At 43.0% G+C, this 25,967-nt stretch overlaps 2 protein-coding genes across 3 annotated transcripts in view; both read right to left on the reverse strand.

Annotated features, from left to right (window-relative positions):
• The window catches only part of eef1akmt1 (EEF1A lysine methyltransferase 1), a 35,868-nt gene extending 25,346 nt beyond the window's left edge, over nt 1–10,522 (reverse strand). Inside the window, exons 1-2 of one of the 2 annotated variants that reach the window (XM_084313850.1) lie at nt 10,458–10,517; nt 6,642–6,827 (exon numbers count right to left, since the gene is read on the reverse strand). In XM_084313850.1, the coding sequence (XP_084169976.1) occupies nt 6,642–6,791 (150 nt within the window). In that variant the 5' untranslated portion in view covers nt 6,792–6,827; nt 10,458–10,517. Of the gene's footprint in view, nt 1–6,641; nt 6,828–10,457 lie in introns of both variants that reach the window. The other variant, XM_084313851.1, reaches the window with a different exon arrangement.
• A 163-nt stretch (nt 10,523–10,685) lies between these two features.
• Nucleotides 10,686–25,967, reverse strand: part of xpo4 (exportin 4) — a 234,477-nt gene continuing 219,195 nt past the window's right edge. Inside the window, exons 22-24 of the mRNA XM_084314483.1 lie at nt 15,163–15,280; nt 13,001–13,093; nt 10,686–12,480 (exon numbers count right to left, since the gene is read on the reverse strand). Coding sequence (XP_084170609.1) covers nt 12,283–12,480; nt 13,001–13,093; nt 15,163–15,280 — 409 coding nt within the window. The 3' untranslated portion in view covers nt 10,686–12,282. The remainder of the gene's footprint in view (nt 12,481–13,000; nt 13,094–15,162; nt 15,281–25,967) is intronic.

Here is a 25,967-nt window from a genome sequence, read left to right on the forward strand (position 1 = left end):
GCATATTTCTCTCCCGCGCAGCCTGCGTGGACCTGGGAATGAATGTGGTCTGTGTCGTTAATGATCATATTGACTCATCAGTCTAGTCTCGAGTTCACGAGATCTTCCCTCACTCAACTAAGCTGTTCATTTTTTACTATTACTGACGTGAATAAGGTACTGATTTGCAGTAACGCCCCCTCTATGGTTGTAGCGCATAGGGTGACCCGACACTTCCTCAAACAGGTTTTGACAGAGGCAGAGAACGAGCGAGCGAGAGAGAGGGAGAGAGAGATAGAGAGGGAGAGAGAGAGGGACCGGCGGGACGCGTGAACACTTAAGGCAACACACTTGTTGTGCTTCCGCATTGCTCTGATTGGCCCACTGACCCCACGTGACGCTACGCTCGTTTTCGCCCACACGCCCGTAACGCAAGCGAGCCTTGTAATGTTAAGCGACCTACTCGCGGAAATGTAATGTTAATCGGCGGAATGTACATATTTATCAAAACAACTACCAGATTCACTCTGCCAGATTCACTCATAAACGTTATATAACATAACGTTATATGCTGTTATTTCGCGCAACGTTATGGGTTTGAATTACTGTACATTGAGGGGGGTTGAATCACTGTTTACACTCCCCACTACATTCGTCACTCAGTTTTAACATCGACGGTTAGCTCAACTCGTTCGTCAGCTTGCTGTGGAGCCTATGGTCAGTTGGTGACAAGTTCGAATCACTTCAATTCTTTTTCTGCAACATATCCACTCATGAACAATGAAAAACTCCTTTTTCTTCTATTTACAAATAAGAGCAGCTCTGAAGGATCGCGGAGATGAACGTTATTTCGATTGATATGAATAGCTAGTTATATTTATATAGAGAGATGATAAATTAATTAAACGAGAAAAAAAAAAAAAAAAGAGAATTGAAGTAATTCGAACTTGTCACCAACTGACCATAGGCTCCACAGCAAGCTGACGAACGAGTTGAGCTAACCGTCGATGTTAAAACTGAGTGACGAATGTATAATTTACACTTGTGCCAATTGCCTACTTATTATTAAGCTAGGTATTGTGCGAGTGTTGCTTGATTAACCTGCGTGATTATATAGGGGGGATTACGAATGCATAATGCTGCGGCAACCTATTAATATTACCTATGCGACACATTAAAGATGGCGGCTTTGTGTTTTTCTGGAGAGCCTGTGTGACGTACGTGGGTTGGTCATTATCATTATTACTGTATTTGGAAGACCATGTGAACATTAGATTAGTATCGTTTGTATGTGTGTGTGTGTGTGAACAGGAGAGCTAATGATATCTCTTCTTCTCTTCCTGTCAGGTGCTGCCCGTCCCTATACTGAAGGGTGCTGATTGCCTAATGAAGGACAGCTGATGGCAATCATATCAAGAGGGGCGGGTGCACAAGTAGCTGACAGCACACACACGTCAGGAGTCTCGTTGCTGGAGTCACTTGCCTTATGGTATAGTGGGGAGGCTGCTGTCTCGCTTATCTATGGCCTAAGCACAACACTGTGTGGCACGGTGCCTTCTTATTTGCATGGAGTGTGGGTTAGACTCCACAGCTGTGGTGGCCTGGGATGGGCCCAAGGTAGTATCGTGAATACTAAGTGTTTGTTTGAGTTGTCTCATATGTATGTCTTGTTTGTCCTCCCATACCTTTTTCCCTTTGTGTGTGTTGTGGGTTGAAATCCCCACTGATAACAAAAGGGAAAAGGCCGTGGGTTGAAACCCCCACATTGCAATAAAACATAATTTACCATTTGAAAAACGTCTTTGTTTACTATCTGCCTACCCGGGACTGTTTGAGAAGCATTTTTCTACTGAGGGGGTTGTTTCTGCTCATGTACCACCTGCCCAGTTACTATCTTGTATGGTCGATAGACCTCTGTACATGACAGCCTGCAACGAGTGACGCGTCTACGCTCGGTGCGTAGAGCTGCTGCGATTCACGAAGGGAGAGCGCTGGCCAATCAGAGCAATGCGGAAGCACAAGTGCGTTGCCTTAAGTGTTCACGCCGGCGGGACCGTGCAGAAGTGTGTGCGCCATCTCTCTCCCTCGTCAGAGCATTTACACACAAACTTGACTGCGTGTGTGTCGGGGACGCATCTCCTCTCTCTTCCCCTCGTCGGAGCATTTACACACAAACTTGACTGTGTGTGTGTCGGGACGCATCTCTCCTCTCTCCCTCTCTTGCTCGTTCTCTCTCTCTCGTATGTATCACGCTGTGTGGGTGACTGTCACTGAAAGCGTTTATGGGCGGAGCCCATCCAATAACAGCCTGAAATCCTGAGGCTGAAAAATTATGCTGTTGAGTACTTCATTAGAAATATAAAACAATGCATTTTTTTGGAAAAAAAACTTACAGATGTCTTCCAGACTCATAGGAATTGTGTAAAGTTGCCCAAATAGTGCAAGGAATAGCAATGCATGTCCCCTTTAACATAGTGTGGTCTCGGCTTAGATATCAATCTTACATGTTTTGTTTCACTTTGTCTTTTGCTGCTGTGCCACAGCCAGTGACTATGACAAACATATTATACAGTATATATTGTTCAAGTCTCGTTTTATTTGTCACATTTGTTACATCTGTCAACCAACATTTTGTTATAGTTCCACTTCCACACTGCCAACACGTTTTAGGTTAGTAATTTTTTCGGCCATCGATCATTTTCCCAAATCTGCAACTAGAAAGCATTATGGGAGTTTCCATAATCTCATATTTATACTGAATATCAGCTGGTGGCCGATTGATCGGGGCATCCATACCCGGCATCTATTATTGCAGTTTAATCGACAAAGAACCATTCTCAAGCGTGGTCTTTTGGCTGAATTGTCAAAGATTCAGAGGACATGTGTCACACTTGAGTTTTCTGAAAGGCGCTATATAAATTTAAGAAATTATTTTTATTATTATGTGGAGACTTTAACTCAATGGACGCCAGACCCGAGATAAGTCGGGTTAACTCGCCAACGCTTGAGCGCCAAATCCGAGAAAAGTTGGGTTTTCATCGTTATTTCTTTTATTCGATATTTCCATGAATGAGTCTGAGATCGCAAAAAAGTCCAATACCGCCTCCTGGTAGGATGCGGCCGGTATTGCACATCCTTTGAAACTCTGTCTTGGGCTGTGCGTCGATTATATTGGTCCGGGCGGACTTTTCCATGTCAGGCAAGGGGAGCGGTTGTCCCGATCGGCTTGAGGAGCGTCAAATGCTCCAGATGGATGATGTATGGCGGATTATGTTGGCAACACGATCGACACAAATACTGGGACTCGCGATCAGATAATTGGAATATTCTTTTTGGGGCAGATCCTAGTCAAGGTAAGGGCTATATGATATAAATCTTGCATTGATCAAAGCATGCCTTCATTGCGATCCGAGCGTATGCAGGGAACAAACTTAACTTTTTGACTTACCAGCCATTTGGCTGGTAGATTTTAAAAACTACCAGCCATCCAGATTTTTTACCAGCCAAAAATTATAAATAGCTTTTTAGTATATCGCCATGTGTTATTATTACTATATAATACTCTCGTATGCTATTTTCAATTAATATCATAAACAACATAAGGAATATTAGCATAATTTTGAGTGGACTGAAGGAATGAGTCAGCGTTAATAGTTTTAAATGCAAATAATTTATTGCGAATTTATTTACAATATGGAAGCAAAAGAATTAAAGAACATATTAAAACAACTTCAAACAAGATAAACAAATCCATACTTGCCACCTACAAGGCAACAAGGGATGTTAGCGGAGTCTGTAATGCATCCAGCCTTGTATGGAATAATAATATAATAATAGATAATAATAATACCGTCCACCCCTAATATAATATAATAATAATCTGGTCAGCAGCCTCCACTGATGTAGCGCGATTCAAACCCCCTCATGCAGTTTCTAGTTAATCAGTTAGTCAGTTACGCAGCCTCAACTGATGTACAGTGACGAGTGAATCTGGTAGTTGGTTTATGACGTTACGAGTTAATCAGTCAGCAGCCTCCACTGATGTTATGACGTTACAAACGCGAAATAACATTATACATTATGCTCCGCGAAATAAAGAGAGCTTATTATTAATCAGTCAGCAGCCTCCACTGATGTTATGACGTTACAAACGCAAAATCACATTATGCTCCGCGAAATAAAGAGAGCTTATTATTAATCAGTCAGCAGCCTCCACTGATGTTATGACGTTACAAACGCGAAATAACCAGGGTACAAAATATGCCTCCACATATTTGGTCAAATCAAATGCAAAATTAAATATCAGAGCACAATCAAAAACACGATTGCAGGTTTTTTTTGTAGGCTAAAGAACGGATGAAGACAGACCTCGTGTGCGTCTCATGTTACAAACTTGATCTCGTGAGCAGAGCGCATCTCATTTACATTTAAAGGTTCATTGTTTGTAAACATTAGAACGGACACGTGAGTAGGGATGGGAATTGATAGGATTTTATCGATACGATTCCATTATCGATTCTGCTTATCGATTCGATTCTTTATCGATTCCCTTATCGATACCTGATCAATTTATAATTTAAATAAATAAATTGAAAATGCAACAGAACTACATTTAGTCATTTAGCTGACGCTTTTATCCAAAGCGACTTACAAGTTCTGTACGACAAGCCATCAGGAAGGGCACAACTCTATCAGCTGAGCAACAATGTTCATCAAAGTGTTGAGTGCTAAAGTGTAGGTTAGTTTATTAGGACAAGTGCATGACAGTACGGTTAGTTAGGGTTAGATATATTTTTTTTTATTCAGATAATGGTTGAAGAAGTGCGTCTTTAGTCGACGGCGAAAGATTGGATGGGTTTCGGCTGTCCTAACTGGGGTGGGTAGTTCATTCCACCATTGTGGGGCAAGGACTGAGAATAGGCGACTTCTCTTTGATGACCCTCCCGGAGCTCGGATAGGAGTAGGTCTGAGGCGGCCAGAAGATGCAGAGCGTAGGGGTCTAAGCTGGTTAGAATAACATGCAACTTGACATTTCTGATTGTCATTTATTGTTGAGCCCCCATGTCAGAAAAATACAAAAACTGTAAAAAATAAAACATTAACTATAGCCTACACTTAAATAAAATAATGTATTTGAGATTCTCTTAAAATGTATTTATTTTTTTATTCTTAAACTAATTTAATCTATTGAATAACAGGTTGTTATTCCTCTGACTTCTGTCTCTCACTCACACACTCTCTCTCTCACACACACACACACACACACACACACACACAGAGAGAGAGAGAGCTCCCCGGGCCCCTGTCCTATAAGGTATTGGCTTGTGTTGCTACACGGACACATTTGTATGTTGCACCACTGTACTTCCTGGCTTACAGTCTTGTAAACAAACATTCCGTCTCTCATTATATGTGAACTAAAGAGTACAAGGTTTACACAACAGCCCCCACCTGCTGTTTTATTGTATTTGTACCTGTACTATCCGCTGTCAGCTGTTTATCTCTCTTTGTGAGCTTGATTAAATAGCGTTAGCTCACGTTAGCTCCGCGGCTAATTTTAGCTCAGCCTGATCTAAATCAATGACTAGGTTCTAAAGCATTCAAGTAGTTTTCACTGCACATAGAAGTAGCCAAACAGCAGGAGCATTTCGGGAGCATATTACCAAAACCCAGGCAATTTCGAGCCATTAAGGAATCAAATAGAGTCTGCCATGGCTACATGCTAACGGCTAACATTATTGCGCAACTGTAGGCAGCGATAAGGGAATCGAAAGTCACGGGAGCCACACGGTTCCAGGCATCGGCCAATTAGGAACCGGTTCCCAACGGGAACCGGTTTTCGATTCCCATCCCTACACGTGAGACGTGACACACACACACACACACACACACACAGTTTCACTTTCGTTTCAACTCACCACGCCCGCATCCAATAGGGTCCAGCTGCAGCCCCGGAGATTGTTCCAGATTGGGCAACTTTCGCCCGCTCCCACGACATTTCTCCCTCCAGCTGGAGGCTACTCCCCGCATCATATTAATGCCGACGCATGCAGTGGATTTTGTTGGCCGCCAGATGGCGCCCAGGCCTTAATTTATGACGGCCAAACATTAAATCTACAAGCCTGTGGCGCTGGGCGTGTGACTATTTTGTACCCTGAGCGTATGTGTGTAACGCTAGTCCATAACGTATTCCGTTGGTGACGATCAAAGCATAACCCCCCCCCCCCCTTTCATGCATTCATGATGGAACATACCTATCATATGCATTTGATTTTTTTTATTGTAGCGTGTGTAGGGACGGAACGCCAATGCATTTAGTATAATACACGTATTGGGGGCTATTACCAGCCTCCCATGAATTACCCTAAAACCATACTTATATTCACCACAGTATAAAACGGGAATGGATGATTTTTTTTTCTTTTTCACATAGTGAATGATAGATACTTGATGTCAAATGGGCAATAGTATTGTATCCATAGCTATAATATATAATATAGTTATAGCCCTGCAAACACCACCACTATATACTTAAAGCATTGGCCTTTCAACCACACAGTACTGAGCGCCCTGGCGCTGAATGAGTTAAACGTTCCCTCAACAACTGCCATCAGAGTGCCTTTGAGCAAGGCATCATCTTCTGTATAATCCAGCCAATTTACCCAGTCCTCCTCTACAGCTCCAACAGAGAATTTGACTGAGGACGTTGCATCGTGTGCCAGCAGGTCGGTCCTGCTCTCATGGTAAAACTCCTGCAGGGCAGCGAGGGTCTCAGCAGAAAGAGCAGGGACGTCGTCATCACAGTCACTCATGATGGGAGGGGGCGGGGACAAGAAGGGACTCCTTCACTGTGGAGGATATCAACACTGCTATGGTTACCATCAGAGGGGGGGGGGGGTTGGTCTTGAATCCCCATTGTTAACACAAATGTATGAAATACACCCCCGGTAGGCTAGAGATAAAACCAGAGGAAAACAACAGTAAACCTGCACCCCCCTTAGACCTAAATTAAATAAAAGTTGTATTCCATCTCATTTGACTTTCATATAGCCTAATTATGAAGAGGACATGCACTTAACTTGAACAGGGCTAGTAGATGAAGGGTTTCACTAGATTATGTAGAAGAATCTGACTGCACAGGTTGGCTGGGTCAGAAGTGAGTGTGTGTGGAAGGTGGTTTCAGGAGGTCCCCATACATTTTGGAAAATAGTTTAATTTCACTATTATTTAAAGGTTCTTATAGATAACATTCAGTAAATGTCGCACTAAAGCACCAGCAATTAATGTATACAATAAGGTGCATTCCACGTGGGGGACTGGAAAGTATGGAGGAGGGGATACATGCAGCATCATGTAAACATTCATTTTTTGGACGCAAATTGGGGGAAATGCAATACTTTTATTACGCACCATTCTAAAAGCTCTGTGGATGTATTATTATTCTTTTTAAATTGAGTACTATAATATACATAAACAAATTATCTATAGCACCTTTACGTCTAATGATGGACTGGAAACAGGACAGGGTTCCCACGCTTGCCTTGAAAACATTTTCCATGCTACCTCCTGATTTTCCAGGTACCATATTAAGTGATGATCTCAAGTCAAGTCAAGTCAGTTTTATTTGTATAGCACATTTCCAGGCAGCGGCAGCTGACACCAAAGTGCTTCACAAGCAAGTTGATAAAAACAACTTGCTTGTTGATCTATAGGCCCCTGAAGCTTTCCGCCCCCATCCGCGCCCCCCTCCACTCACACACACAACCCCCTAGGACACCTGACTACTTACTTGATTTAAAAGATGTGCCAGTCAAGACTACATTGTAAATGCTTAGAGATTATGTCTTATTGATAATATCAATGCATGAAATAATGCAACAAGCTGTAGATCAGTGGTCCCCAAACTACGGCCTGCGGGCCTGATCCGGCCCACCTCCACATTTGGCCCGGCCCCCTAGAGCCCCGGAGCTTTAATTTTTTTTTTAATAAAAATAAAGATTTTTTTTGTTTAAGATGGCAGCATCCCCATTGTCTGTGCTGAATGTTTGATATTTTTTGTTTTTAGTACTTTTAAACATCCATTTTTAGTAAGTAGTAGTTTTCATTTGATCCTATACATTTTTCAGTCACCGATTTGTGGACTTTTTTTTTAGTGTCCTGAAAAGCGCCTTATAAATAAAATGCATTATTATTATTATTATCATCCAGGAGGGAAAGACACTTTGGATAGTAGGGACTGCATCTCTGCCTGTCCTGGCCAGGAAACACTTTGCAACTGTGATCTCCTCTGGCAGTAGTCATGGATATTGTAATGTGTGGCGAGGGGTTGCAGCAATTCCACTGAGAGAAACTGGTCTGAGGCTGGATAACATGCCTCTCATAAGTTGTTCTCCAACTCATGAGAACCTGCTCTCAAGCTCTTGCAGCATTCTGTCGAGGACTGGATAGAACAGTCTCTGTCTCAGCTGATCTCCTGAGCTGAGGTCTGAGCTTGTGCCACAAGATGACTCAACTACATACTCATCCATCCTTTTCTGCTTCCTCCTTTGGCTGGTAGTATGTTCCTCAATCCCAAGGCCATTACATATGGCTTTTGTCCTGTCATACATGTCCACTGCCATCTCTGAGGTGCGATAACCTTTGAGTGTGTCCTGCACTGTGCTTTTAAATAGTACAGAGCTAGAGCTAGGTGGTCTGTAGGTACTGTATATTTATTTCATAAATAGTGTTATTTATTTCATTAATAGTGTTATTATTTATTTCCTGACTTTTTTTTTCTGTGAAGATCCCGGAAAGGGTTATTAATATTTGGTTATGTGTGGTTTTCTGGAAAACAATAAATGTTTACGTTTAGGCATCCCTGCGATCGTCACACTTTTTCTGTTACAAACTGACCCCGGCCCCCACCAGAGAAGGGAAAAGTTATGTGGCCCTCACAGGAAAAAGTTTGGGGACCCCTGCTGTAGATGAACAACAATTTATTGAACTGGAACTTTGAGACCACTGGGATTGATATATGTTCTCTCTTCCACTCCTCTCCTCATCCTGTCGGCTCCTGTCTTCTCTTCCTCCTCTTCTTAACTCCTCTCCACTCTTCTCCTCCGTCATCCTCTACTCTCTTATCCTCCTCTTTCATCTTCGCCCCTCTTCTCTTCCTCCTCCCTCTTTCCTTCTGTGCCTTCCTGGCTCTTCCCCCTCTCCACTCCTCTTCCTCCTCTCTACAGTCTGACGATCTGAATGGTAATGATCAATGATTTTTCAAAAATGTCTCACCCCAAATGTTCCTATTATTAGTATAATTTATTTAACGGAAAAAAAATTAAAATCACAAAATAGTTAAAAGTAGAACAAGACTAGACTGGTCATGTCAACTAGTATAGAAGTAATGTCACAGCCTAATGTGAAAATGTATTGGTAGTTAGCTATCAATGCAAGCTAGCCAACACTAGCTAGTTAGTTAGCAAACTGAATGTTGGCTAGCAAGATTGTACTGCATGTGTTTGCTAACCATCATTAATTAATCCAAATTCAAAACAAACTCCCCTAAATGTGGTGAATAACACGGTTTTAGGAAAAGTCAATGAGTGAAATAGTACATATGGGGATCAAACATAGTTCTAGTATTTTAAAAGCAAGGTAAAAATTACCTCAACAATTCTAGTGTAAGCTGCTAGCTAGCAAGATTGCACTGCTTACTAACTAACGTTGATACACCCAGGTTTACCACACAGTTAAAACACAGCTACTTGCATAAGAAGTTTCACTGTAGATGTCAAGGCTCCTGTGTTGGCTGGGAAATGCATGTATTTGACCGTTCTATTGAGATCGCGAGTAACGGTTCTCAGTTATTATTCCGGAAGTCCACCAATCCGAAACTATACTTTTAAAGTCCATATCACCAGGTTGCCTGCATCAATTCCAACATCCAATATACTAGATATGATGCCAAGAGCATGCTCTAAAAGCTGTTCAAATGTAAAGGGTTTTTATAAACTCATCTTAATTATGTGCTCAATAGTTTCATTTGATTACTATTTTACACATCATCCAATAACATTTTCCAGGACAACTGTTTCAATGTCCATGTAAGTGTTCACTTTTGCTCAGTTTCCATGACTTTTCCATATTGGAAAATGAAAAAATAAATTCCATGTTTTCCAGGTACCGTGGGAACCCTGCAGGACTCTCTCTACACCTACAGTATAAAGAAGAAATCTGTGAAAATCTGGACTAAATCATTTTTCATCTCGTTTAATGATTAAATATTTGTATATAGCAATTTTCGGAAGCAGCAATAACAAGGTCTGCGATACAGAATTCTCACTGCTCGGGAGAGGACTGCAGCACGCGGTTGCTTTTTTTTCACCCGGGACAGTCCATAGCTAACGTAAATACATTTTCATTATTTATTTATACGATTTATATATAACAGAAAACAAATATTTCGCATCTTCATTTTGATTGTACCTACTACCTACCTTCGAACGAAGCTGAATACTCCTAGTGTCTGTTGACATGCAAGACGTCGCACATTATGACGTCACCTACTCTATAAAGCACGGTGCCCGTGGAGGGTCAAACTACACACAGCCGTTCGGTTTATTGGGAGATTTATTTAATCAATTAGCATAATCATAATACCTTTATTGAACGCCAGAATATATTGCTGACTAGGCAACACGCGTCCACAGACATTACGTTGGAAAAAAGGCAGGAACAAGAACAGTCATTATATATAATAACTTTATGTACACTTTTACATGATCAGGCATTCCTCAATAACCAGGATAGTACTCTAAACAGGAAGGAAGGTCAGTGAGTCTTCAATGTAATGCGTCAACAACAAGTCGCTGTGGCTGCTTTCTCTCCTTTTTTTTTTAGTTTATTATTGCTCTCTTCAAAACGGGGTTCTTTGCTTCCATCCAGTGTGTCATGAATACTGAGGGCAAATGCGATGTAGAAAAATACAACTTGGACTTTTGCTAAACCTTTTTTTGGCTAAGTTTAACCCTTTCACTACCACACTACAAAGGGTTAACACTTTCACTGCCACACTACAGAAGGTTAACCCTTTCACTACCAGTCTGGTAATGAAAGTGTTAACCTTCTGTAGTATGGTAGTGAAAGGGTTAAGCGAGGCTTCCATCTGTCACAGCCCCTGGCAGAGCGGTTTAGCACATGAGCACCTGCTTGGGGGCAGAAGGGCACAGGATAAAACTACAATCCAGAAGAGAACAAAAAAATCAAAACAAAAAAACCCAAATGTTCTGAAATGCTCCCCTTTTACTTCAGGCAAACTCAAAAAGAACGTCCGTCATTCATCATATAAAAACTTTTCAGTCATGTTTTTTTTTAAAGATACAATTTTCTTTCCATTTCTGAAAACATATATACATCCTATAATGAACACAAAGTGATTTGGTTTTCTTTTTTTTCTCTCCTCTCATCATCTGCCCTGCTGTGCTGGTTCAACAACCTAAAGAGAAAGCCAGAAGGGCCAAATGCTTCGTTGTCATGGCAACTTCTTGTGTGTGTGTGTGTGTATGTGTGTGTGTGTGTGCGAGCGCATCCGCCGCATCCTCTTGCGCACGGCAGGCACAATATAGTCACTGAAAAGTAAGACTGGTTTCAGCTCAACCATGTGGACGACAACACAGGAGTCAACACGAAACAATCAACAACACAAAGGCACTCTGGGGAGTGGAGGGAGGGGTAGAGGAAGAGGAGGAAGAGGACCACCAAATAAATCCCAGCCCTCCCACTAGAAAAAGTAAACAACAATCAGATGAGAGTGAGACAGAGGGATGGGCGGGTCAATTATCACACCCTCTTCTCCCCATCCCCCCCAAAAAGCAACCGCCAACCCCCTTAATTCTCAAGGTCACCATGTGTGTGTGTTCCGGGGACCTCAGAGGAACAAGGAGCCACTCCGCGCTTCAGTGTCTCATTAGTAGAATAATAGCGTGGTCATCAGTGCTCCGTCTCCCCCTCTCTCTCCGACAAGTCAGGATCCTCTGAGTCCATAGAGTCCCTCTGCGCCCAGTGGGAGTTGGTTTAGGTCATGAAGTCTTCTCATTCATCGGCTAGTGCTGGTTGGGGCTAACGGGGGCAGGTAAAATAACCACCAACGGGGTAAAATAAGGGGGCAAACAGAAGCAGGTAAATAGATCAACTCCCCCAGGGGCAGCAAGACGCAGAGGGCCTTGATAGAGTGGTCTCAGGTCACTGTGACATCTTCTACCCGTTGTTCTTTGGGAGGGTTTTCGTGGAGACGGCCGAGGGAAGCGTGAGTGGCTCCAGTGGTTATTTGACGCAGAGCAGTCCCCCTACATTGGATACGAACTCCTCCAGGCTCTTCAGGAAGGCCACCTTCTGCTTGCGGTCCATGGTGGGCGGCGTGCTGCTCGCCGTCAGCTTGTTGAAGGCATCGGCCAGACGCTGGTAGATGACAGCGTCTCTCTGCGTGGAGAGCAAGGTCTCCACCAGCTCCGAAAACTCCGCCTACATGAGCACACAAGTCAGACGGTTTGAAACGCACAGCGGCGTGATGTTTTCATCGTCAAACTGCTCTCAGACAAAGCATGTTACCTTTGAGCCACTAGGTGCAGAGTGGCTAAACTCCAGTGAATAACTGCTTTATGAATGTATATGTACAGGTGCAGCTCAATGTTGAATATTGTGGAAAACTTATTTTATTTCAGTAATTCAATTCAAAAAGCGAAACTCTCATAGATTAGATTCCTTACACACAAAGTGAAATATTTCAAGCCATTTTTTTTTTTTTAATTTAGATGATTATGGCTTACAGCTCATGAAAGCCCAAAATTCAGTATCTCAGAAAGTTTGAAAAAAAAAAAAAAAAAAAAAAAAAAAAAGTATATAGAAATGTCGGCCTTCTAAAAAGTATGTATGTTCACTCAGTACTTGGTTGGGGCTCCTTTTGCACAAATTACAAAATATATAGTCTTTTCCACGATATTCTAATTGATTGAACTGCACCTGTATATGCATGACTACTCACTTGATGCAGGCACACAAGGCTATATAGAGCTTCTCCTGCTGCTACCGTCATCTCTGTGTTGTGCTTCTGTAACACCAGCATGTCAAACACCAACTATACCACACAGAGAAGAGGTTGGAGTATGAGGGGTTAAAATATCATCATTTACCAGTTAGCCACGAGAAACCATAACATCCCAGGATGACTTAAGCTGCCAGGAGTACCTTCAGGGAAGTTGTTTGACATATGAATGATTGAAGTATGAAGATAATTTAGCTGACGCTTTTATCCAAAGTGACTTACAAATTGTGTACAACAAGTCACCAGGAGGGGTTCATCTCTGGCAACGAAGGGTCAGTGGTATTGTTCATTTAGCAGTGTTGAACTTGAGTGCTACACTCAGAGTACATAGTTTAGACATATTAGCATAGTAGGTGTTCGGATGAAGCGTTTCACTTGCCTGGGTCCAAATTATCCGCCCGGACCATATAAAATGTAACACATAGTGTGAAATAAGGTTTCAAAGGGTAGGCGATACTGCCACCTAGCAGGATTCGGCCGGCATTGCACTCTCGGGGTCTCAGAATGAGTTCCAATGATAACACAGAGGTCCGTGAGTGTATAGGATATTAACCCTTTCAGTGCCATGGACGACATATCTCGTTTTATCAGCCCGCCCGTTGAATGCCTACGACCACAAATATAGTTTTATTCTTTTATTAGCGATCTGAATTCATATTTCATCAACAGAGTCTCCCGTTGGTACACCAGCCCCTACAGGAGCTCAGATTGGAAAAAAGCGCCCCCTATCGTCTATCCCTGTGTAACTGCAGGTCAGTCGCTTAGACTGACCTGGGATCTGTAGATCTCTGGGGGGGAGCCAACTCGCTCCTTGTGCTGGCGAGCAGTCTGCTCAAGAGGGATCTGCTCGCGGGATGGGAATCAGCCTGGAATATATATTCACAGCAGCCAATAATCAATCAATAAGTGCGATCGATATTTGGAATGGCGATCAGGAATTGGAATAATCTTTTTGGAGAACATCTGATCTGAGGTAAGGAATCTATTTTACCAGTCTTGGGATAATCAGAGTTGTATTCGCTGAGATCTCAGCGTTTGCCCTATGTGTGATGTGGCTGTTTGGCTGTGATCGCTGATGAGGAAATAAAATAGAATTTTCAGCTTGCGTCTATAGCGTGCATACGTACACATATACTATCGATAATCTAGCGTTTATTTGAAAACGATTCATAAATAGGCCGAAAAATGACAAAATGTTTGTGTATTCTAGAATATTCCAGTAAATGGCTTTTATCATGGAATCTTTATATTTTCCTTGAAAACGAGGGCTTTTCAAAATGCTATAAAACGAAAATGAACCGATAAAAAAACAATCCGCTTCGACAATGTTGACTGCAAATGAGTCATTGATAAGCAACGGGCAGATTAGACACATAGCCATAATTTAAAACATAGATTAGGCGTTTTTAACGCTAACATTGAAGTGGATGATGGCATTCAACGGGGTAAATCAAGGTTAATCAACGGCTCTGAAAGTGTTCAAATCTAAAAAACAATCTAAAAACGTAATATTACATGGTTGGCGCTCAACGGTTGGCGAGCAAACACGTAATATTACGTGGTTGGCGCAGAATGAGTTTAGGGGAAACATTTAAATGTCTTGGAATGGCCTAGTCAAAGCCCCAACCTCAATCCAATTGAGAATCTGTGTTATGACTGGAGCTGGAGCAGTTTTGCCTTGAGGAATGGGCAAAAATCCCAGTGGCTAGATGTGCCACACTTATAGAGACATATCCCAAGAAACTTGCAGCTGTAATTGCTGCAAAAGGTGGCTCTACAAAATATTGAATTAAAATCTATTTTAATTCCAGGCTGTAAGGCAACAAAATAGGAAAAATGCCAAGGGGGGGGGGGGTGAATAGTTTCTCAAGGCAGTAGTGAAGACAGTAAGAAGGTTTGTTTTATTTATTTATAGATATTGATTGAATTGATCATATTTGAGTCATTATTATTATGTTCAGAGTGGTGCAGACAAACTACTGGGGATGTTTCCTGGTCATTTACACACATCATCCAATTCTATTTATTTGGTTTGGAGATTCTGCTTTTTTGTCGTTTCTCTGAACAGACAGGATGTGACATCAGGAAAGGGCGTGGCTTACCTTTAAGAAGTGCCGCGTGGCGATGAAGAGAGGCGTGTCTTTCTCCTGTGATTTGGCACACTGCTCTGCCAGGGGAGACAAGGCTTCTAAACACAGCTGGCTGACCTCTGAACTCATGCTGAACCAAAACGGTTAAGGACAAAGATATTTACTGAATGAGATCGCAGGATCTAGAACACAGAGAGAGACTTATTTGACTATTGGTGTTGTAATTAGGTAAAGAATGAACACATGAAGCTGGTCATATACAAGTATGTATATCCATACAACCACGACTGGAAATGTGGACCCTATCTAACACTCAAATGATTGGCATGCATGTTTCTGGTCCCCCAAGCCTGTTCAGAACTTGGAAAATCAGCTTTAAAAAACGACAGAACGAGCTTCAACACACCATAAAGTATTGATACTCCCATAACAATTTGGACAGTTGGACAGAACCAAGGGCACACAATTATGTAATTTTTTTTATTTATTTTTTTGAACAAATTTTTTTATAATTTTTTTGACAAGACAAACATTAACAGTAAATATCTCAATAAATCACAGGAATATACATTTCTGTATTTGAATAAATAAATGTAGGTTGCGAGATATATAGATAATCCCCATTATACAATACAGTACATACATAATGCTCTTGCTCGTTCTTCTTCCCCCCCCCTCAGGACCCCCCTTGGATAATCCATCCATTATTAGTTTCTAACCAGAGATTATAATTCATATGCTAACCGTTATTCTCTCCACCACTTCTAACCAGATTGCAATGCTGGCTTCATTGACACCTAAAATTCTTGCTGTAGATATCTCTAAATAAATCACATCGAGATAGGTAAGAACCCATACCTTCCGGCACATTTTATCCGGTTGAATCCATCGTGATGCTATCAACTTTTTAGCAGCCGTAAGACCGGACAAAATTAGTTTCTTTAGCTGTATAGAGGCTGCTAACTGCGAAACATCATTCAACAACAATACAGAAGGCATTACAGGTATGTTCAGAAATAAGAATTCTGATAATTGCGTAGTGACTTCTTCCCAGAATATCTTAACAGGGGGGCATTCCAAATACATATGCATAAATGTACCTATATCACCTCTTAGACACAAGGAGCATAGAGAGTCTTGTTTAAGCCCCATTCGGTTCAATTTTATAGGTGTCAGGTAAGTCCTATGAATATAATTAAGATTAATCTGTTGATGGTCCGGGTTGCGTGACGCTAGTCGAACGTTTGCCCAGACTTCTTGCCAATCAAAATCTACTTTCAAGTCTGGTATATCCCTCCTCCAAACTGAGTCTAGGGGAAGGATTACATACGAAGACGTTAGTAAGTGATGATAAAAGTCAGATACGAAGCCTCTCGATGTCTCCCTTTCATAGAAGAATTTGTGATATCTGTGGTGTTCAAGTGGTATCTTTAATGGGACTCCGTGAGCCTTCAAAGTTGCTAATAACTGTATATAGAAATAATAAGTGGAGCTGGTGAGGTTAAATTAGTTCTGAATTTCATGATAGCTACAGAAACCCCGTTCGTTGAATATATCTCCCAATGTATGTATGCCTTGCTTTTCCCATTTGGGATATCTGATAGGTTGTTGTGCAATAAGGAGTGCATTGTTATTAAATATGGGAGAATGGCTATGCCATTTGTGTTGGTTAGTACTTTTTTTCTGTGTGTCACGCCATATCCGAATCACATGTGTTATAAGAGGGCCAAATTTCAAGTCGCATTGCTTAATTGATAATTTGATGTATACTATATCCTGCAATCTATGTGGTGCCACTATGTTTTCTTCTAATGTTCTCCAGGATACAGATGCTTGAGGATCAAACCAGGTGCTCAGTGGTCTTAAAGAGAACGCTTTAAAATAGTGGTAGAAGTCTGGAAATGCTAAACCTCCGTCGGCTTTGTTTCTCTGTGCAGTGGATCTTTTTATTCGTGGAGGTTTGTTATTCCAAATAAATGTATATGCAGTGGAGTGTAATTTTTTCCAGTAATCAGCAGGAGGGGGTAACGGTAACATTGAGCTAAAGAAGTTGATTCTAGGTAAAACATCCATCTTAACTATTGATACTCAGGCCTGTACTGAGTTTTTAAGTTGACCAGTTTGGCCAGTTTATCCTAAATCCCGATAGATTGCCAAAATCATCAATCAACTTGAGAAGATGAGGCAGTGAGGTGGTAGGGTTTTGCATGAACAATATTACGTCGTCCGCATATAAACTAATATGATGTGTGCCCTTAATTGAGATTGGCTCTATGGATTGGGATTGTCTTATATACTGTGCTAAAGGCTCTAAGGATAGAGCAAATAGTCCGGGACTAAGAGGGCAACCCTGTCTGGACGAGCACGACACAGGAAAGAGTGTGGAGATGAATTTACCCGTTATTATCATGGCCGATGGGTCTTTGTATAACACTTTTATCATATTAATGAATCAGTTTCCTAATCCCATCCTTCCGAGTACTGCCCATAAATAAGACCATTCCAATCTATCAAAGGCTTTCATCGCATCCAAGGATAATACAGCTGTAGGTGCAATGGCATCCTTACTGGCGTCTAACATATGTAGTAACCGTCTTATATTATCCGTGATCAGGCGGCCTTTTATAAATCCAGTCTGATCAGGATGAACTAAATATGTCATATGCTTTTCAAGTCTGATGGCTAGTACCTTAGCATACAGCTTAATATCGGTTCCGAGGAGGCTTAAGGGTCTATAACTACCACAATCGGTAGGGTCTTTGTCTTTTTTAAGGAGGACAGATATGAGTGCAATATTGCCGTTCTTATGGAAATTCCCCTCTTTGATCGAGTATAAAATCATATCAAGTAATAGGCGTCCAATTACATCCCAACATGATAGGTACAGTTCTGGAGGTATACCATCCCATCCAGGAGCCTTACCAATTTGCATTTCAGATATAGCCTCCCTAAGTTCCTCTAGTGTAATAGGTGTGTCTAACTGTTTAGCGTCTTCCTCTGAGAGTTTAGGTAGATTAATTTGATTAAGAAATGTATCCAGTTTATTTTGATCGAAAACCATTTCTGATTTGTACAAGTTGGAGTAAAACTCTTTGAAGGTATCTATTATATATGTGACCCCGTACAATGGTAGCATATTAATCACACTGGATACGCTGTTTACAGGGACTACAGACCATGGCTGTAGCTATCTTTATTGCCATAACAACGAACCCGGAAGCGGGCTGAGCTGTCACCTTAAGAAGTGCTCGCCCTCCCCCTAGAGGGCAGGAATAGGAATGGTGAGGTCGTAACACACCAACAGCCACATACATCACACTCCTCCCCACTTAATCGTATCGCTGTCCCCACTTCCAAACCCAGTACCTAATATAGTGATAAAGTGCCCCTGAATGACCCCTCCTAATATAACACCAAAAAACAATAGTGCAATAACCCCCATAGTCCAACTGAGACTGTCAGAACGTCCCGCTCAATATGTGAGACGATCAGGAGGCCTAGTTACCCTCACCGGGTACCTCCTACTAGTCTCTGTAGATGTTCTGGTTGGCTCTAAGTCAGCTGCCTCAGTGTGCGTGACTGAGGGACCGGTTAGGGAGGACTCCTGTCCGCCCGCTGGGGAAACGGTCACTGGATCTGGCATAAGGACTGTCGTAGTTTGTGCCAATGGGGCTGGTGGTATAGGCTCCCCTGAAGTGAGTAGCATCGGGTCACAGGCCCGCATCTGTTCTGTGTGGCGTTTCCAATGCCCCGAGCCTACCCCGACTGTGTAGGACACTGGCCCCTCCTGGGAGACCACCACCCCTGGCATCCACTTATCCTCCCCCCGTCTATAATCACGGACCAGCACCGGGTCTCCCGATGCAAAGTCCTTGTCTCTGGCGAACTGGGCTCTGCGATCCTGCTGGACTGTCTGAGCTTGATCCACCACCGCTGCCACACTGGGTTTGAGAAGGTCAAGGCGGGAGCGGAGTCGGCGGCGAAGGAAAAGCACCGCCGGAGACTCATTAGTCGTGGCGTGGGGAGCATTTCTGTAGCTGAGCAGAAACGAATCCAGTCTGTGCTGCACTGTCGTCGCTCCTCGGGACGCTTTCAATGAGCGTTTTAGTGTCTGTACAAAGCGCTCCGCTTGACCGTTCGTGGCCGGGTGAAAAGGAGCAGAGCGCATGTGCTTCACTCCATTTCCCTTGAGGAAAGACGCAAACTCATATGAAGTAAACTGCGGCCCATTGTCGCTCACCAGAACTTCTGGCAATCCATGGCGACTAAACAACCCCCGCAGTACTTGAATAGTCTTAGCGGTTGTGGTGGAGCCCATCAGCTTCACTTCTGGCCACTTGGAGTGAGCATCCACCACCACCATAAACATATGACCCTCAAAGGGCCCTGCAAAGTCCACATGTATCCTCTGCCACGGAGTGCCTGGCCACGGCCAGGAGTGAAGTGGGGAGAGACCGGGAGATTTCTGGTTGCGCTGACACGACTGACACACTCTGGCCTGTTGTTCTATTTGAGCGTCAATCCCCGGCCACCAGATGTAACTACGAGCCACACCTTTCATTTTAACTACTCCCGGGTGGCCTGCATGCAGCTCCTGTAGTAATTGGGGTCTCAATTTTGGAGGCACAATCACCCGATTTCCCCACAACAAACACCCCTGTACCACTGAGAGTTCATCTTTTCTTGTGTAATAGGGAGTCAGTGCACTGTCCTGCCCTTGCGCCACAGTGAAGTGTCCTGACAAACACATGTCCATCACCTGAGCGAGCACTGGATCATACCTTGTTTCTTTACGAATGTCAGTGCTGCATACTGGCAGCGATTCAAGGTGATGTATCAGTACCGTATCCACTGAACCTGGTTTGTCCTTATGCTCAACCGGCAGTGGCAGGCGTGAGAGGCCGTCCGCATTGCCATGTTCCGCCGCCCCCCTGTACTGAATCGTGTAGTTGTGAGCAGCTAATATTAGGGCCCATCGCTGCAGTCTAGCAGCCGCCATCGATGGGATAGCTTTACTGGGGCTCAATATTGTAGTCAGGGGCCTGTGGTCTGTGAGTAGGGTAAAATGGCGCCCGTACAGATAGGCGTGGAACTTGCGCACGCCAAATATGATCCCCAGGGCCTCCCTCTCAATCTGAGCATAATTTTGCTCCGCTTTACTCAATGTCCTGGAGGCAAACGCTATGGGCCTCTCTTGACCTCCCGGCATCACATGCGAAATCACCGCGCCCACGCCATAGGGCGAGGCGTCACACGCCAGTATGATTGGCAGTTGGGGATTGTAATGTGTCAACACCCTCTCCGAGAGCAGTTGATCCTTAGCTGAGCAGAAAGCCTTCCCACACTCCTGTGACCATTTCCATGGTGTCCCCTTATGTAGTAACGCGTGAAGGGGGCTGAGTGTCGTTGCCATGTCCTGAACAAACCGACCATAATAATTAATTAATCCCAGGAAGGAGCGCAGCTGGCCCACATTTGTCGGGGCTGGGGCCTCAGCAATCGCCCTGAGCTTTTCTGGGGATTTATGAAGGCCTGTGGCGTCAATATAATGTCCCAGGTATTCCAGTGAGTCCTTGAAAAACTCACATTTCCCTCGCTGCGCCCTGAGACCAAAACTTCTCCAATCGACCCAGCACCCCCTCCAGATTCTTCAGGTGCTATGCATCATTACACCCAGTTACCAATATGTCATCCAAAAAGCAGTGCACATTGGGAAGCCCCTGGAGGACTTGATCCATAATACGCTGAAAGATAGAGGGCGCTGACGTTATGCCGAAAGGCAGTCGGTTATAGCAGAACATCCCCTTGTGCGTTGTGATGGTGAGATATTTGCGTGAACTCTCCTGCACCGGCACCTGCAAGTATGCGTGAGCCAGATCCAGCTTGCTGAACCGCTGCCCCCCCGCTAGCGAAGCAAACATATCCTCTATCCGGGGTATTGGATAATGTTCAGCACAGAGGGCCGGGTTCACCGTCACTTTAAAATCCCCGCAGATGCGCACACTGTCATTCTTCTTAATGATAGGCACAATGGGGGTCGCCCATTCACTGAACTGCACAGGCGAAATTACATTTAGCAGTTGCAGGCGCTCTAGCTCAGCGTCCACCTTTGGCCTAAGTGCATAGGGAACCACCCGGGCCTGACAGAACTTCGGCTGATGTTCGGGCTTGAGTGTCAGAGCTACTTCAAAGCCCTTCAATGTCCCCAGTTCGTCCTTAAATACATTGGCATGCCCCTTTAACACTGCTTCCAGCGTGTTCCCCTGCATGCGTTGTCCAGATCTAACTGTTTTTATGGCTCTCCAGTCCAGTCTCACTCTTCTCAGCCACTCACGGCCGAACAAGGGGGGTGCATCGCCTTTCACCACATATAGTGGGAGCCGTGCTTGGTCTCTGTTCATTTGAACCTTCACCTTTACCACCCCCACTGGTGCGATCACTTCACCTGTATATGTTTTCAGCAGAATGTGGGTGTGGCGCAGGCGAATATGACTGAACTTTTCACTATACATTTTCTCTGATATAAGTGAAACGGCTGCCCCCGTGTCAAGCTCCATGTCAATCATTTGCCCCTCCACTTTTGGCCTAACCCAAATCACTGATGAGGCTGAACCGCCCTGCTGAGACACATCACCTGCTGCATCCACCCTGTGCAGGGCTAATTCCCCATCTGAATCAGACCCCGTATCACTCTGCATCCCCCTGGTGTTCATCTTATTTATCCGCCTTTTTGACCTTTCTCCCCCTCTGTCTCTTTGCTCCCATCTTGTGTTAATCCCCCCTCTGTCTCTTTGCTCCCATCTTGTGTCACTTGCTGCTTTATTTTCCTGCTTGCTCTCTCTGCATGTACGTGCAATATGGCCTTTCTTACCGCAACGGTGACAGGCCTGGTCCTTGAAGAAACAGCCACTCTCCACATGATTTGTCTTCCCACACCGGGTGCATTTTCTCCCAGGTGTAGATGAGAGACATCGCATTCACTTTTACAGAGCTGCTGAGCTGTTGTGCCTCCTTCGCCACCGTTTCCATAGCAACGGCTATTTCCACCGCTCTGTGATAGGTGAGAGCATTCTCGGTCAATAGTCTCTTCTGTATGGACTCGCTGAGGAGACCACACACGAACCGGTCCCGTAACGCCTCTGACAGGTACGTGCCAAACTCGCAGTGCTCCGACAGCTTCTTCAAATCCGCAATATACTGGGCTATTGTCTCCCCCTCCGATTGATGTCGTTTATGGAAACGGAATCTTTCCGCAATCACAATGGGCTTGGGAGAAAAATGGCTTTGCAATGCTCGCACAGTCTGAGTATAAGTTATATCGCCCGGTTTATCCGGAGCAATCAAACTGCGCAGTAACCCGTATGTTGTTGCCCCTATTAGACTCAAAAACACCGGAAGCCTCTTCTCATCGGAAATGTCATTTGCAGCCACAAAATGTTCAAACCGTTCCACATAAGTCGGCCACTGCTCCGTCGATTCATCAAAAGCCACGATATGCCCGATGATACCAGCCATCCCTCTGTGTGATTGTCCCGCAGCAGATCCGCCGACGTTAGCCCCTTCGCTAACCGGCGTCAGTGTAGATTCCTCTTCCACTCGTTCCGTCATCAAACAAACGTTAGCGTGGATTCTTTTCAACCAGTGCCGTCACTGGATGAACCGTACTCGTCGCCATTTATTATATATGTGACCCCGTACAATGGTAGCATATTAATCACACTGGATACGCTGTTTACAGGGACTACAGACCATGGCTGTAGCTATCTTTATTGCCATAACAACGAACCCGGAAGCGGGCTGAGCTGTCACCTTAAGAAGTGCTCGCCCTCCCCCTAGAGGGCAGGAATAGGAATGGTGAGGTCGTAACACACCAACAGCCACATACATCACAGTATCGTAAATTTTTTTGGGGTCTGTAACAAGTCCTTGTTGGTTCTTAATTGTAGGGATATCTGCAAATTTTGCGTTAGAACGCATCTTAATAGCTAGTAGGTGACTTGGTTTAGAACCATGAAAGTAATAATGTTGTCTTGTGCTACGTATTTGAAATTCAGATTGTTGTCTTAAAAGAGTTAATCTCCTTTTTTAACACATTAATTTGAGTCTCCAATCGAACCGAGTAGTTGTGTTGTAAAGAGGAGAACAACGAGGAGTAAAGCATTTCCAGCTCTACCAATTTGGAACAACGATTCTTGCGTAGGTTGGAGGCAAAGACCGTAGTGTAATCCTTGATAAAACCCTTTACTGACATCCATAACATTCTGGGATCCTGTACTGAATTTGCATTACTCCGCAGGAATTTAATAAGTTCAACTTTGAATTGTATTATGTATTCATTGTTTTTCAGCAGTATCGAGTTAAATCGCTATCTTGGGGCTCGGGATGACAGTATACCAAATGAACCTTTCAGGAGTAAATAGCTGTGATCTGATAGTGCATTAGGCACCATTTCCACGTCATAGCTATCAAATAGTCTAGGTCTAGGGCATAGGTGTCAAACTCACGGCCCGCGGGCCAAATCCGGCCCGCCACGTCATTTGATGTGGCCCCCCAAGAGCTCAGGTAAAAAAAAAAAAAAAATTTTTTTTTTTTTTACATTAATATTGGGTTAAAAAATAGCAGTGTTAAAATAATTGTGGGTTAATGCGTTAATAAAGCTTCAACTTTGACAGCCTTAGTTATTACACATTCTTACACATACATGTATGTTGAACATCTGAGGTAACAAAGGAAAAAAGCCAAAAGCACTTACTCCTCAGACATTCTTTGACAATTTTACAGCCCAAAATACAAAAAAGATCCAGGCGGAATAGGTAACAAAGGGTTGAAGAAATATTGTCTGAACTGTCAGATGCAAGCTGGCTGTGTGACATAACCGAGCATCTCGCTCAATTGAATAAGAAGCTGTAGGGATGCAAACAAGTCCCACCCAAAACTTGACCAATATAGTTGTTAACTGAGACAACCCTTATTTTGTTATTTTTGAGTACAGTTACAGTTGTGTGTTCATGCAGACACATAATAGCAATTTCATTACGAATTGAAAATGGGGGACCCTGATGTAAACAAGTCGAAAGTCTTTCTCTGGTCTGCATCCCCTTAACAATTGTGTGTATTGAGCTGTACTGTACCCATTCTGCAATCTGTTAATTAAAGTTAATTAAACTATCTTCCATTAGTTGGATGTATGGCCTCTTCAAGGTTGTGTGCAGCCATTTGTTTTTGTAACATCTGCTACATCTGTCCCACGTGTTCTTTGCAGCTCACAGTTGTTAGTTCTGCCCCTCTTGACTGTGACAAAAAGGTTTTGAACAAACTTAATGTCATAGCTTGTATTTGATGATATTCTTCTTTGTTATTTACTTGAATGGTTTGATCATTGATTGGTGGAGTAATATGGGGTTCTGATAAACTAAAATTATTTGTTAAAATAACATAAGCTAACATATATTTTTATATTTATGCAAATGAATATGCAATATGTATAACTTGAATAAGTAATAAATACAGAAACACCATGTTTAACAATATGTAAATGTGTAGCTACATTTATTTTACATTACATTAACATTTATACGGTCTTTGGCCCTTTGAGGGCAACCATAATGCTGATGTGGCCCTCTGTGAAAATGAGTTTGACACCCCTGGTCTAGGGGATGCAAAAACAATCTATTCTGGAAAATGTCTCGTGTCTTGCAGAGCGAAACGAGTACTCTCGGGCCATTGGGTTGAGTAATCGCCATAGGTCATTTACACCTGTATTCTTGGCTCAATCCTTTAGTGCATTAGATGCATGTTTCTGATCATTGGAAATGGTGGGATTAGATTTGTCCATCACGGGATCCCAATTAGCATTAAAATCTGCGCCAATTATAAATGAATACTCAGGAAGGTTCAACATTGCTCTAGTGAGTGTAGTGTAAAAGTTAGCGTCGTAAAGATTTGGGGCATATGCCGCTACCAATGCGATTTTCCTATTACTATATTCTACTTTAGCTATGGTTACTCGGCCATCCGCAGCAGACCATACGTCCAATAATTTGATATTCAACTTCCGTTTCGCGACTATAGCAACCCCACGGGATCTCGTTCCAAAAGATGAGTAGCTAATGTTATGATATATTTTGTCCGCTAGCATTACATTGTCCTTTACTAAAAAGTGTGTTTCGTTTTAAAAGAGCCACATCAACCTGTTTGTTTTTCATCAGTGTAAGCACACTTTTGCGTTTGTGTCGTTTATTTAGTCCCCCAGTATTCCAAATCATTATATTCAAACTAGCCATAATCTAAACATGTTGTTGTATTCTTGTGTATAATTCCTCTGGAGTAAAACTTCACAATAGATATATATCCAATTATTGAGGTCCTGTTGAGAGCCGAGCCTGAAAACATACATATAACAAAATCATATAATCCCCCCCTCCCTTACACGACCAGTCAGCCCAGAATGAGCCATTTATCCCTAACTTTCCTATGCAAATTGCCATAGGATCTAAAACTCTTAATTCTACCTTAATAGAATGTCACCCGTGGCTTAGCCACTCTCCCGTTAAAATAATAAAATAAAAATAAAAGATATGCCTCAAATATCATAGTACCGTACTTTTCGGACTATAAGCCGCGGCTTTTTCCCCCATTTTTCGACCCTGCGGCTTATATAACGGTGCGGCTTATATGTGGACAAAACCCGAAAATCGAAATATTGCTTTTTTTACTGCATTGAAATGTTATTTATCTGTTCCCTTATTTGCTAAACTTAATACAACTTGTAAATGAGTTAATGTTATTTGTCCGACAGTATTGTGTCCCAATGGGAG

Source organism: Notolepis coatsorum (genome assembly GCF_963971535.1).
Source record: "Notolepis coatsorum genome assembly, chromosome: 5".
NCBI classification, from domain to species: Eukaryota; Metazoa; Chordata; class Actinopteri; order Aulopiformes; family Paralepididae; genus Notolepis; species Notolepis coatsorum.